A 14,709-nucleotide genomic window follows, 5' to 3' on the forward strand; every position below is an offset into this window, starting at 1 on the left:
AAAAATTTTTTTTTAAAGTGGTGAATAATAAATGTTGGGGTGATTACATCTACATTAAGAATATTTAATTTAAATATAATAGTAATTGCATATGACTTGTTCTGTATAATTATTTTCTGCAACTTTGGTCTTTTGCAGAATAGACTTTTATACTTTTTAAGAAAAGTTTAAAAACAGCTAATTACTTGAATCAGTAATACATTCATATGATTCAAAATATGAAAGTGCTGTAAGAAAATTATATGTACATATAAGCAATATATAGACACAAATCCTCCCCTCCCTGCCTTTAACCAAATGATAACATATATCACATACTGTTTTGGACTTTGCTTATTTGTCTAATGTAGTTTGAAGATTATTGCATCTCAGTTTATTTACTCCCTTCATCCGTCTTTTATACTGTTGCATAGTATTCCATCTTATATTTGTTTCATAATAATGTAAGCTGCTCCCTATTGATTAACATGTATGTCATATACCTATGTCATATATATCACATGAGTATAACACACACATATGTGTCAGTCAGTAGGGACCAGCTTAAAGTATTATGGAACAGACATAAGATGAAATACCATATGTATGTATGGACTATAAAATATATACACATGAATCTTTTGCTAAGTAAATGCTTTAGTGAATAACCTCGTACACTTCTCATTTTGCACACGTGACTCTCTCCGTTGGATAATTTCCTAGGATTAGAATTGCTGAGTCAAAGAGAATGTTCTTTATGTAGATCTCGTGGGATTGCTAGAGGTTGTACAGGTTTATTTCCTTATTAGAGATGTATGTGTGCATCTCCTTCCCTAGAGCCTTGCCAATGCACTGTAACCAAACTTTTTGATTTTTATCAGTCTGATAGGTGAAATATATTTTACTGTAATTTTACTTTGTATGACTCTTGCGGGGGAGGTCGAGCATCTTTTCAAATGGATAAGACATTTAAATTTCCTTTCTGTCACCTGTTTATAGTCTTTGTCCATTTTTCCATGAGATGATCCAGTGATCCTTTTCTTTTTGATTTTTAGGAATTGTTTATGTATTTGGTTATATAGTCTTTATTTAAGAATGGTGATCACTCACTAAAACTGCTGTCATTTTGCATTTTAGTATCAGTCTTTTCCATATAACAAAAATGGGTTTAAAGTTGGCATGAAATTAGAAGGCGTGGACCCTGAGCATCAGTCTGTGTACTGCGTCATCACTGTGGCTGAGGTAAGCTTTGCCTCATCTTTCTTTTTAAAATAAGGTAGTGATTATAGGGCTTTAATAATGGGAAAAGTTGCCATTTGTTGAGTGCTTACTTTATGCCAGGCATGGTGCTTAGTGTTTTGTAAATATTACCTCATTTAATCTTTGCAGGAACGCTTTTTCATCCCCATTCTATAGATGAAAGAACTGAGGCTCAGAGAGGTTAAGTGAGGTATACAAGACCACACAGCTGCAAAGTAGTAGAACTAGGATTTGACCTCTGTTCCGTCTGATGCCATAGCCTTTACCATACCATGTTCCTTAACGTAAGGAACAGATCAACAGATATTTACATTATTTTTTAATATTTCATGGTATGTCTTTGAAATTTTTCAGGAAAAAATGTCCAAGTCAATTATGTATATCTTAGTCCAGTGTATTACTGAGAGCACTTAGATTTTTTTTCCTTTATGTGCCTTGAGTTGGGGTATGTATCTTTTAAAATTTTTCTCAAAGAATAAGATGATCTTATGTGTTAGTTTCAGTTATCATAATTTTCCTTCAGTGACTTAATGGATTTGGAAGAAGTTTGGCTCCTACACAACACAGTCACATCTGATACCCGGATGGTGACAGTTACCATAAATAATAACATACAGTTACATAGCGGGTACCCCGGGACAGATGCTGAGCAATGTTTTCCATGTGTTAGCTTATGTCGTTCTCGGAACAATTGAGATTTATGAAAGCACTCAGTAAGTATAGACTGCTTTTGAGAAGTTAGCTGTAAAAGACAAGGGAAACTTTTTAAAGGAGGTGTGTGTGTATGTGTGTGTGTGTGTTTCAACTCTTGGTTTTGAAGGAAATTTATTTTCGTTTGTCTAATTTTTTATCGTAACAGCAATGTTTGCTCATCCTGAAAATGTCTGCTAGTGTTAAGAGTGTATGTTACTAAAAAATAGAAGTCCTCTATCCACCCTCTCTTTTCCTCATTCTGTATCCCAGAGATGATGCTTAAGAGTTTATGGTATTCCCTCCAGATGTTTTCTCTGCATGTAAAAATATGTATAAATATATTTTTTCCTTTTTTACATGTAAGTGGTATCATACATAATATTATGCACCTTGCTTCTGTGACACGGTATCTGATGTTGTACATATATAATATTGTAAACCATTGAGTAGTGTTGCATTTCACTCAGTCGCTGCAGTTCATTTAACTGCTCTCATATTGATGAACAACTGAGTTGTCTTCACTTTCTCATTATTACAAACAGCACCTCTGTGAGCATCCTTTTATATTTGGGGTTTTTTTTTTTTGGTTTGTTTACCTTTTGGGGGGTTTGTTTGTTTGTTTTGCATAGTGAGTATGTCTGTTGGAGCTATCCCTAAAATTACTAGGTTAAAAGTTAAGGATGTTTAAATTTTTATGCATGTTACTATTTTGTGCTCCAAAAAAGTTTATCAGTTGTTACATTTTCACCGAATGTATAAAAATTTGTCTATGCCTAAGAGAGAGTTTTTTCTTTACTTTTCTTGCTCTGTCCCTCATTCCCTCCCCCCCCCTTTTTTTTTTGTAATGAGGAGAGACTGACTGACTAGAGCATGTTTGAATTCTGAAAAAGCCATTAGTGAGCAGAGGATTGGAAGGCTCAGAGAGAGAGAGCAGATAATTGACAAAGAAGGGATGGGAGAACATGGGATCCGGAGTTTATGAGGAGATCCAAGCCTTCACCAGGAGGAGGAATCTCTCCTTGGGTTCTGCGGGAGGGAGAAGGGGAGGATGGACGTGGTAGGCATGGGCAGATTTGCCAATTTGGAGGCAGACATTGGAGGAAACTTCTGTGCCACGGAAAGTAAATCATCGGCTGAGATTAACGACAGAGATCGTGGGATTGGTAGCTGAAGGAGAGGGAGGAGGACTTAAAAAGGCCATTGTGAAGGATGGGAGAGGGACCTGGACAGGACTATCTGGAAGGATTGCTATGCAGCAGGGAGAGTGCAGTAAACAGGTACATTTGATTTGTGTTATTTATGGTATTCCGTATATACTACTGAACCATTCCTCTTAGGGGAAATACAGGGTTAGATTCCTGGGAGCCTCTGTTCACCACATTCTCGTCAGCTGATCAGCACAACCCTGTTTTATGTGTGTTTCTTTTTAAAGACAACCTATTTGTCTATTGTTGATTCCTGGCCCCCAGCACTGTAACTCATGCCTGATGAAGCATTACATATATCTTCTCTGTCAGGCACTTTCTGGCCTTCTTGTACTTAGGAACACTAGCCAGCGTTTCAGTACTATGCTTGGGGGCCGTTTTTAAATAGCAAAATCACCAACAAAAAGCACAAACATGAAAAGTGTGGCACTAAATAAATAGGTAATGTAAAGGACACTTGCTTGTAGGGTGAGGTATGAAACACAAAGGCAGAATGTCTCACTTGTTCAACCTCATCTGGGAACTTGCACAGTGGGCAACTCAGATTTTTCTCCAGTCCATGCGTGCACATGTTCCCAAACCCCATGAGTGTTATTTGGGGGTTAAAAATGCATTTTATCAGGGTGAATTTGCAAATACAGAAGCTGTGAGTAATGAGGATTAATTGTGTGTCATCTTTTTCCCTTAGCACCAGTGCCTAGACCAGGTATAAGTGCAGACTGGGTAGATACTTGGGATAATGGAATTTTGTCAGGCAGCCTTTTAGGGCAACAACTTAAAATGTTGACAAAATGTTTTAAGTGACTGCTAAGGAAGGAAGGCTCTGGATAAAGGAGGATGCCAGGGAGAAAGTAGAGGAATCAATGTGAGCTGCTGGAGTTTTCATTGAGGGTGAGGAAGGAAGTGTATTGGGAGTAACTGGGTTAGCCAGCTGAATACAAGAATGTCTTCATAGGGTTGGATGTTTTAATTTAATAATTGAGAGGCAGCGCAGTTTCTGGTGGGACATGATCCAGGGGAGAGAGCGTTTGAAGTGCAAAGGAAATGCAGGGAGCAGGAGTCATGGTGTTGCCTGAGTCATCCATGTGCCTGGTGGAACTACACAGGATGGAGAGGAGGAGAGTGAACCAGGGCTCAGTGTGATGAGTGACAAGGGATGTTGGGAGGGTAGTACGCAGGATGATAAGGGCGAGGTGGTGCGGCCGCATGGCACAGGCCTCAGAGGAGCAAAAGTGGAAAACAGGCCCAGGAACATGGTGTGGGCTGAGGCCGTAAGCCATGCTTGGGCTTGGAGGCATGGAGAGTAGGAGAAGGGGCAGCCTCCACTTAAGGGAAGGCTTCAGAGGGAAGGGCCAGATGTGCCTTTGAGCGAGGACGTTGGGGATGGAGGAGGTTGTTTACCAAAGGGTTCCAGAGGGCGTAGAGTGTAGTAGAGAGATTCTGGGGGAGCAGAGGGAAGTTGACCGCAGGTGGCAGAAGCTCAGGGCAGTATGGCCCCGAGGGATTGGATAAGTTCCTAAAGGGGCTTGTGTCATAGGCATCGACCAGAGACAGCCGAGTGTAAGGCAGGGTGGGGGTGGGTGTGCCTAGCTCCGAGGCTCAGAAGAGAAGCAGCCCCTGAGCTCCTCCTCGGCAGGGGTGGATGTGGGGCGGGGGGGTGCGGGACCGCCACCTGCCCTCCCCCCTTCCCGAGAGGTCGTGCTCCCGAGGATCCCAGTCCCAGCTCTGCGAGGAGACTCTCATCTCTCTGGGGGGAGTCAGCTTATTTACAATTTTATATATGTAGCATATCGATACCTTCTATTTTAAAAAATACTGATATGGAAGGTAAAATATAAAAAATGCATCATTCCCTCTTTCCCACTTCCCCAAACAAATCACTGTCAATATTTGGTATCTGTCCTTTCAGACTTTTATTTTTAACTGTGAAGTTATATATATATATATATATGTATGTAAGTATGTATATAAATGTGTGTTTCAATGCATATACTTATGTGTGTTTCCATGTATGTACTTAAGTATGTATGTGTAGGCACATGTATATGTACACACATGGTAACGTACATATGCCCACACAAACATATATACATAAATGCATACATGGACTGACATGGATATAATTTTTCTCATAAACTGAATCACCCTGTGAGTTTATTCTGCTGCTTGACTTTTAACAACATGCCTTAGAGAACTTTCCCTGGCAGTACCTGTACAGCTGCCTGATTACTTTGGGATTGTGAATGGCCATGGCTTTCTGCTCCAGTCTCAAGCTTCTTGCTCAGACATCTGCAAGGCAGGTGCCCTGGCGTGGTTAGAGGTCTTGTGTGGCATGTGGTTCCACTTGAACCCATCTGCTGTGCTAGTGGGAAGGAGATTGAGAGGCTGAACTTCTACCTGAGAGCCCAGTGCCGAGGGTGACCCAGCTAAGGCCCCGTAACCCTCCCTGACCTTTTATCTTAGAACTCTCCCACGTGGGGCCCTCACTTAGGCAGATATGTGGCAGCGGCACTTGGCATGTGTCACGTAAAGTGAGTTCTCACTGGATTCCAGGGAGCCGGTCTCATCTAAGTATGAATTAGGAGGCTTTTCTTTCTTTCTCCCCGCTCTGCTAGTGGTGGAGAGGAGAATATGCTGTCTGCACCAGCTGTGGTCTGGCTGGGTATCGCTGTGTGTGGCGCTTTCAGAAGGACAGGAAGCCAGCGCTGAGCCAGAGCACGGCAGGGCACCCGCTCTGGGGCCCTGCAGGAGCCGTGCGCCCTGTGCTGCCAGCTCTCCTTGGTAGCAGGTGCTTGTACAACATAGGGAATGAAGAGAGGACGTGTCTACATGGGAGGACTGTTCTTCACCACAGATCCATGCCCTCCTCATGGAACTGGGATGATGCAAGAACACTCTCGCTCAGCTCTCCCCGATGGAATAGCCTTTGCCTTTAGATATTGTTTTTTGTTCACTTGTTTTTGTGGCTATCAACAAGGGTGCTTTGATTGACGTACTGCATATCATACTTGATGTCCATGTGAATTTATCTTTGTACATGTGAACAAATATTCTGGGTTTTTTGGTTTTTTGTTTTGTTTTTTAGTCAACCTCCTTTACCTATTTCAGGTTTGTGGATACCGGATAAAGCTGCACTTTGATGGATATTCTGATTGTTATGACTTCTGGGTAAATGCAGACGCCCTGGATATTCACCCAGTTGGGTGGTGTGAGAAAACTGGCCATAAACTGCATCCTCCAAAAGGTATTGTCACTTTTTAATTTCATATTTTATATTCTGAAAACACTTATTTTTCTTACATTTTAATTTAGATTTTTAAAAATTCAGACTTTATGATTATTCAGGTAGGTCCAAATTCAAGCTTATTGTTCATGATGAAAAATGTTTCTTAAAGTGAAAAAAAATTAAAGAATAGAATCCTGCTTAAGAGAATAAATTATGTCCATATACTTATTTTCATGTCACATAACATTTGCTTGATACTTAATTTTGACGACAGATTTTAGCTGCAGATTTCTATTTCATACACACATACAACACACACACACATACATACATACATCCTTGAAATAACTGATTGAAAAATTAGTTCTAACCTGTTTATATAAGTGTATTTATTGACATTTCAATAAATAAAAAATCTTGAGAAATTATGCATTGAACTTACATATCTTAATATTTAGGAGATTGAAAAGGAGATTATAACACTAAAAGTCAGTTGGGAGGGGTTGAACTAATAGCAATTACTGTTTTATTATTAAATTCTTTATATTACAGTCTGCCAGTGATTTTCCCTGTTTCATGTTTACAAAAATCCAAGAATAACATAGCCCATCTTTTTCAGTTCATCCTTAATGTATTTAATAATATCTTATTTCCCTTTTCATATTATGTTCACTATTTGTTTGCTTGATGTCAAAGAACCAGGTTACTAGTTTGATATTTTTGGCCTGTCTCAGGGTTTTAATGGTTAAGCCATCCTTTGGTTTCAAGTGAAAAATCAATGGCAGGATGGTATTTTCAGATAACTGAAGGATTGAACAAAACCACTTAGAAAAGATAAGGATGAAGAAGAAAATCTGTAAGCCTTTATATAAATTGGCTTCTTATATATGGTGAATTATTAGCTGCTCTTTTCACACCACCTTCTGGACTTTAATAGAAGTAGAGGAGAACACATGAGTAGATAAAATTAATGCTCAATTTCCTTTTTGAAAGAAATGTTGGCTTTAACCAGCATTGAAGATGAAATTGTGAAAATTAAGACAAGAACGTTTCCATTCTTGTAATTTGCCAGCATGCTTACTTCATAAATCTTGAATCTTTCTTGCGGTGACAGGCCAGAAAGATTTTATCTGTTGTATTACCATTTTTTCCAGCTTCCCACTTGTTCCTACAGGTTAGTCTCCCAAAATAGAATAGGCGAGGGAAAAACAAAGAACTCAACTGCTCCAGCTCACTGCTGGGGAATTCTACCTAAATACTGGTAGAAATGGTCTGGTAATAAAAAGAAGTCCATCTGAGTACCATATGTATTTGCTTCCTCACACCTTTTCTTTTCATCTATTACCATTCATTCAGAATTGAAAAAATAGTACAGTTTGTTGGAAATAAATACCCTGTGTATAAAAATCCACAGATATAAACTATGAGTTAAATACTAAATAAAGTCACTTGATTGCTTGATGTTGGCATGTTGAAGTTACAAATAAAAGTAGGACTGGAAAGCTAGGTGTGAAATATTTTGTGCTTTACTCTCTGTTTATATGTGCTTCCTCTAGGTTATAAAGAAGAAGAGTTTAACTGGCAGACCTATCTCAAGACATGCAAAGCCCAGGCTGCGCCCAAGTCATTATTTGAAAATCAGAATATAGTAAGTACTTCTCCTTGCACAGGAAGCGACTTTTGAGTGATTCACTGGATAAATTACAAGTGGTAACAGTAACTGTGATAAATTTTATTGCTTTCGTAAATAGAGTGCTCTTATCCTAAGCTTTAAAATTAGCTTAAAATCATCATGAATAAATATCTGTTTTTAGCCATATCGTGGCTATCTTTTTTGTTGTTAAATAATAAAAGGCAACATAGTATAAAACCTAGGTATAATTTACAGTTAAGGTGCATAAGAAAATTAAATTGACTTGGACATTTTATTGTTACTGTCACGTGACTTTAGGAGTGCTATTCAGAGGGGATTCACATAGTGAGATGAAGGTAGTCCCATTTAGATCTGCATGCTAGAGACTATCATTTAAATCTTCTCTCCAGCTTCCAGCTCTGTTCTGCAGTGTAACAGAAGCAAAGTCTCAATGTATTGGTATTTTCTACTTCTTGACCTGTTAACATCTCTGAGGAGGCCTGATAATGTTACAGTCTTCTTCCCTGCCCAAGTTCTGATCTAATTGAAATAACAGAGAGCAAGCAGGTGGAAAACCAAAATCTCATCATTACAGTTGATAACAGCTCAGTTGGAGTACATGGGTGGCCTAGATCTGCTGACAAATGAGTTTCTTAATACTGAGCCCTGGAGTTAGAGATTTGCTGGCCCTTTCCACCTCACCACCCAAGCCCCAGGAGCACTGGACCAGGGCAGACTACCCTCTTACAGGACAGAGCTTGCTCCTAGAGGAGCAGAGTGGAAACTATATGCCCTGTAGTCCAGCTTACTCTTAAAGGTGTGACCAGTTCCTCCTTTCAGATTCACCAGTTTGGTGACAGTGTGTGAGAGTGTGGAGAGAGGCAGTCATGTTTCACTAGGGATTCCCTCCAAATAAATATCAGGAGTGGGGAAAAACCTCCTCACCCGCTCCAAATACTCTGCATTTGGGAAATGATATTAACCAGGTGTTTTGAAGGCATCAGTCTAATGGCTAAAACAACTCTCTAAAGTTGAACATAAGCCATGTTGAGTTAGAGAACTGGAGAGGGTTGTGTGTGTGCATTTAGGTAATTAATAGAGATAATGAGCCAGGTTATTATTTTTAAATATCTTAATTGAGAGGGTAGCTTAATTGCCGAACTATAAATACTGTGCAGTCAGTCGGCATTCTCTGTCAAGACAAGGGAGGAAGGTCAGTCAGGTGGAAAGCTCAGCAGCCTGCTGGCTGTCATTGCTCCAAGTTTCCTAATCCTGGTCTGGTTCTCTGAGGATGAGTTCAGTCAGGTATTTGATCCACTGCCTTGAACCATCTTCTTAAATTCTGTCCATTGCTAACACAAAACTTAATCTTGGGCTATGTGTTTGGTATTTAAGAGGCAATTAATTTTTCTATTTCTAGATTCCTCTACCTCAGAATACTCAAATATTTATGGTCAGAACACTGATAAATAATTTCAGAGCTTAAATATATAGTAAGAGTAACTGTGTAGCATTAGTGCCTGATCCTTTGACTCAGACAGGACTTCACTCTAACATATTCAGATACATGGCTGTCCACATTTTTGTAATGATAGCTGTCTAATTAGAGTTAAAAGAGAGATAACATCTATTTTGCTTAAAGTAAGTAGAATAGCATCTGTATACTTCAGTCTAGACAGAAGGATTTTTTTTTAGAAGGGCAGAAATGATTTGTAGTATGTTGTGATTGATGTTAACTGATATCCAGGTACTTCTCTGAGATTAGGATATTTTGCCTCATAAAAGATGTTAAGGAATGTTTACATCAGTGGCACCTTAAGCACTCAATCTTATTGAACTTTTGTTGTCTTATTATTTTCACGTTCCAGATCGCTGATAATCTGTGGATTTCCTTATATTGCAAACTGTTTTTAATGGCTGTGTGTATTAACAGCCAGTTCTTTTGGTGCTTTTGTGGACAATATGTGTATTGTTGAATCAAAGTGGTAATAATTTGCAGCCTTTCATATAAGAAGACAACCTACTTTCAATAGAGTACTCTTTTGAAAGATCTTTTCAGAAGTAGGAGCAAATTTGTACTGACTTACATTTTTAACTTAAGTGCATATTTTGTGTGAAATAATTTTCATTAAGTGTGTAATAAAGGAAAAGAAAAACTGAAAGTAAACTAAGCAGTAAATAAAAGTTGCCTAACTAGTAGAGTCATCTAAAGTACCAAGACACATGTTTAAATCAAACTTTGTGGAAGTTGTAGGTTTGTTAGTTTTAAAGGTCCAGATAGTTGGGTCTAGCAACAGGGCATTTTTCTTATTGCTGCTTGTTGCAAAGCAACTCTGCTGTAAACCTGGTACATGATTTTTAAAGTATGTGCATACAGTTGATGGATGCCAGGCCTTCAAGCAGAGGTGCGGAGAGGGTGCAGGTCCTTGCTGTTAAGTGTGTGCTTATCTCTAATTAAATCTGTATGTTTCATAGACAGTGATTCCATCAGGCTTTCGAGTTGGAATGAAGCTTGAAGCTGTAGACAAAAAGAACCCTGCATTCATCTGTGTTGCTACGGTAACAGATATGGTGGACAATCGTTTCCTGGTACATTTTGACAACTGGGATGAGAGCTATGACTATTGGTGAGACATTTTCCATTGCTGTATGCTCTAATTGAGTATTCAAGTACAGAATTTAAAAACGGTACTAATGCAAAGCTTGTGACCAAAATAACAGCGCTCTGTCCCACTCTTTCCCATTTCAGATTTTTAACTTCTTACCTGTTCCATATGGCATATATTTCTAAATAACATCCGTTAATTCTACTTCGTGATTTGTATTTTAGTTGACATCCTCCTGTGGAAGTGTAGTTCATACCACACTCCCAACAGACAGTCACACGTGAGTGCATGCACAGAGACTCATCTGGGGTGTCTTCTTTCATTTTTTAGGAAAATGTTTTAATATTCCTTTCATATTTTTATGCCCAGTAGCTAATTTAACTATTTAAAATTGCTGAATACAAATTATTAATTGAGGGATGTTGTTTTTAATCCTTATGGGTTTTGGCTATACCACGTAAAGTAGTAGGAGCAACAAAATTACAAAATTATATAATCATGAAATGATTATAATAAAGCCATCGGATTTTGATTAAGCAATTGAAGTAATGATTTTTCATACCTAATTCATGTTCATTAATGAAATTACAATTCAGTTTGCTGGTGAAAAGCATTTCTGCACTGTTTAGTTCCTTCTGGAGAATGCTTGCAATGAGAAGCCACAGATATCTTTATAAAATATGGCTAATGTTATAGTAGGAAATGGATGTTAACTTATATAAATGTAGCTCAGTTTCAGGAAAGCTTGTTTCCTGACCTTTTTAGTATGTGTATGTTTACATATGCAGTAGAGCCATCAATAATTTCCATTAACCCTAAAATTGGATTCTTAGACAGGCATCAGTTTTACTTGCATTGTTTTAAGAAAGGAGAGACACTGAAAGCCATTTTCTATTCAGACTTTTAAAAGGTGAATTTTAAAAATCTGAATTATATGTTACATATGGTTTTCCCAGAATTTTTTAAAGTAGTTCCATGGTCACATCACATAGAGTTAAGTACTTTTGAATATTTTAGTATATTTTACCCACCTTTTTTCTGCAAAGCATAATTTTCCTCATAGGATATCTTTTTATTCAGTTTGCAGTCACATTTATTATTGAAACATAAACCATTTCAAGTGTATACAAAAGTTCGAATAATAGAGTGATCCGCCTGCAGCCATTACCTACCACCAGCAATTACCAGTTTATACCAGCCTTGTTTTCTGTGTTTTCCTACTCCTAAAATCCCAACTCCAGGATTGCTTTGAAGCACTTTCCAGATACCATGGCATTTCTCTTCTGAAGATAGAGATTCTTTTTCTTTTTTCAAATATATAAAGTTATAAAGGAGTAATGTCACTAACATACTTAAGCCTTCTCCCTCAATGGTGTCAGTTTTCTTTTTTTTCCCCCTTTTCTTTTTTTTTTGTGATGGCTTTAGATCCAAATAAGGTGCATATTTTCTGGTTGCTTTTGATGTTTCTCTTGATCACTTTTAATTTATAGATTGCTATTCCTGCATCTTTTTCTTCCTCTTGTAACTTTTATTGAAGAAACCAGGTTGTTTGCCCTGTTGAGTCTCCCACAGGGTGGATTTGCTGACTGACTCCTCATCGTATTGCTTACCACGTTCTTCTCTTTCTCGTATTTTCTGCAAACTGGTGGTTTTTGTTTCATTTAAAATTATGCATACCTATCTTGAGTGAGTGAATGGATGAGAAAACCATAAATTTAGAAGTAGTGTAATCTGTCCTGGGTGGAACGTATTTCTCCCTCCTGTGTTTGATGTGCTGTGAAAATGGCAGTACCAACATGGTGATGGGGATCCAGTCCTTTTACTAATAAATAATCCTTTAAAGCAGTTGTTAGAATTTGTGGAAATGAGAGCTTTTTGTTTTTAAAGTTCTCATTCATTTAGGGAGAATTATTTTTTAAAGCTTTTGCCTGATTTAAACAAAATGGGTGGATGTTAGTTTCAGTTATTTTTGTGGTCTTATAAGTATTATAGGGTTTTAGAAGTTTATGTTGCTTATTTAACATAAGATGTATTTCCTTTAAAAACATTCTTCTGGAAAAAAGTAATGAGGAAGTCTGTGACCCAGCAATCCCACTGCTGGGCATATACCCGGAGAACACCATCGTTCAAAAAGACACATGCACTCCAGTGTTCATTGCAGCATTATTTACAATAGCCAGGACACAGAAGCAACCTAAATGTCCATCAACAGATGAATGGGTAAAGAAGATGTGGTACATATATACAATGGGATACTACTCAGCTGTAAAAAGCAATGAAACTGTGACATTTGTAGAGACATGGATGGACCTAGAGACTGTCTTACAGAGTGAAGTGAGTCAGAAAGAGAAAAACAAATATCGTATATTAACACATATGAGGAATATAGAAAAATGTTACAAATCAACCAGTTTGCAAGGCAGAAATAGAGATACAGATGTAGAGAACAAACATACGGACACCAAGTGGGGAAAGCGGGGAGGGTTGTGGGGGAATGAATTGGGAGATTGGGATACCAAATTGTACATTCTAAATATACGCAGTTTATTGTATGTTAACTGTATCTGAATAAAAGTTCTTAAAAAAAAAAACGTAATGAGGAAGTCTAGGAGAATTTGCCACATTTTTCTTTGATGCCAAATTCCTAGGGACTAGGAAACATCCTGGGTTCTTTTTAGAAAGAACAGGGGGAAAAATTGATCCCTTTCAGCTCTAATTTTGCACTTTTATGAGCACAACCAAATTATTTTTAGAATGTACTAAAAATGGAATGTACTTTGAGGATACACTCACAACTACTGAAGTTATATTTTGCTAATTGTCGGAAAAAAGAATAACGGTGTGTTCTCTTCCTCAGTATGCAATTAAGGCACGTTGAAAATTGCTTAAGTGCACTGGATTTTCTCCAGCCTTATTAAATATTGTGTTCTTTGATCTTTGAATTTTGGAATGGTTTTTATCTGCGTAAATTACTTACTTAGGTATGTAATTGAGGTTACAAATTGGATTGCTTTCCCAATTTAAAATAGTTTGGAAATGAGATTTTTTTTTCCTTTGAATTGGACAGTGATCTTATCTCTTTCTACCTTAGTGGGAATTTGAAAGTGTGTGCATACACAAACACATACATACACTTATGGTACGACATGTTTAATTGCAGTAAAACATTTCTTCCTTCCAAAGAGGCATGCTGTGTGGGATTTACATTTATGTAGGATTGAAGTAGTTTTTAATGAAAGGAAATAATATACATATATTAGAATAAAAATTGGTTTACCTCTGGGTTTTCTGTGTGCCTTTGTTACTGGTAGTTGGTAGTTGTTTAATTCTGTCCCCTTGACAGTGATTAGATTTAGGAATAATCCTAAATATCACAGAATATTGGAATGCTGGAAGGAACTTTAAAGATGGCGGAAGGAAACCCTCCCAGTGAGGATGCCACCCTCCTCCGGGAGCAGCAGAGCAGCATGTTGTCTCTTTCCCTCAGTCATCCTCTGGTGCTTGAGGGTTGAGCTCCACAGTGAGGAGTCACCCCCTCTCTTTTCTCAGGCCCGAAAAGGAATCTTGCTGTTAAGAAATATTATTTTCAGAATAGGTACATGTATATGTATAACTGAATCAATCCCTTTGCTGTACACCTGAAGCTAACACAACATTGGTAATCAACTATACTCCAATATAAAATATAAAGTTAAAAAATATTATTAATAATAGTAATAAATGACCCAACTCCCCCCCTCTGGAAAAAAAAAAAAAGATGTTATTTTCACGTGACCATGTCTTTTGGGAACCAGGAAGGCATGACAACAGGACTTAGGTGACAGTTAACTAGAATGAGGTTACCTCTTCATCCATCTTTGAATTGCAGTCTGATATCCCAGTGAGTTAGGGTGAAAAATCATCAAACAGATCTATGAGAAAGAGAAGCATTGAATTACTGAATTAGAACAACTATAAGGCTGGGGCCTTTTACTGATTGTTTCCAAGTGGATTGCAAACTTTTTTTTTTGAGATGGGGCTCTTACATTTGTCCATTGAGAATAATATTAAGTTTATGTGACTCCCCAAAATAATGTTGAAAGTTACATTGTGTTACTTTCTTAGAGC

General features: G+C 37.9%; 1 protein-coding gene across 6 annotated transcripts in view; it reads left to right on the forward strand.

Annotated features, from left to right (window-relative positions):
* Window positions 1-14,709, forward strand: part of L3MBTL3 (L3MBTL histone methyl-lysine binding protein 3) — a 113,310-nt gene that overhangs the window by 36,804 nt on the left and 61,797 nt on the right. For all 6 annotated transcript variants that reach the window (XM_057739826.1, XM_057739825.1, XM_057739828.1 and 3 more), the window contains 4 exons: window positions 1,117-1,221; window positions 6,246-6,381; window positions 7,920-8,011; window positions 10,472-10,623. In XM_057739826.1, coding sequence (XP_057595809.1) covers window positions 1,117-1,221; window positions 6,246-6,381; window positions 7,920-8,011; window positions 10,472-10,623 — 485 coding nt within the window. The remainder of the gene's footprint in view (window positions 1-1,116; window positions 1,222-6,245; window positions 6,382-7,919; window positions 8,012-10,471; window positions 10,624-14,709) is intronic.

Source organism: Hippopotamus amphibius, chromosome 6 (assembly GCF_030028045.1).
Source record: "Hippopotamus amphibius kiboko isolate mHipAmp2 chromosome 6, mHipAmp2.hap2, whole genome shotgun sequence".
Classification (NCBI taxonomy): Eukaryota; Metazoa; Chordata; class Mammalia; order Artiodactyla; family Hippopotamidae; genus Hippopotamus; species Hippopotamus amphibius.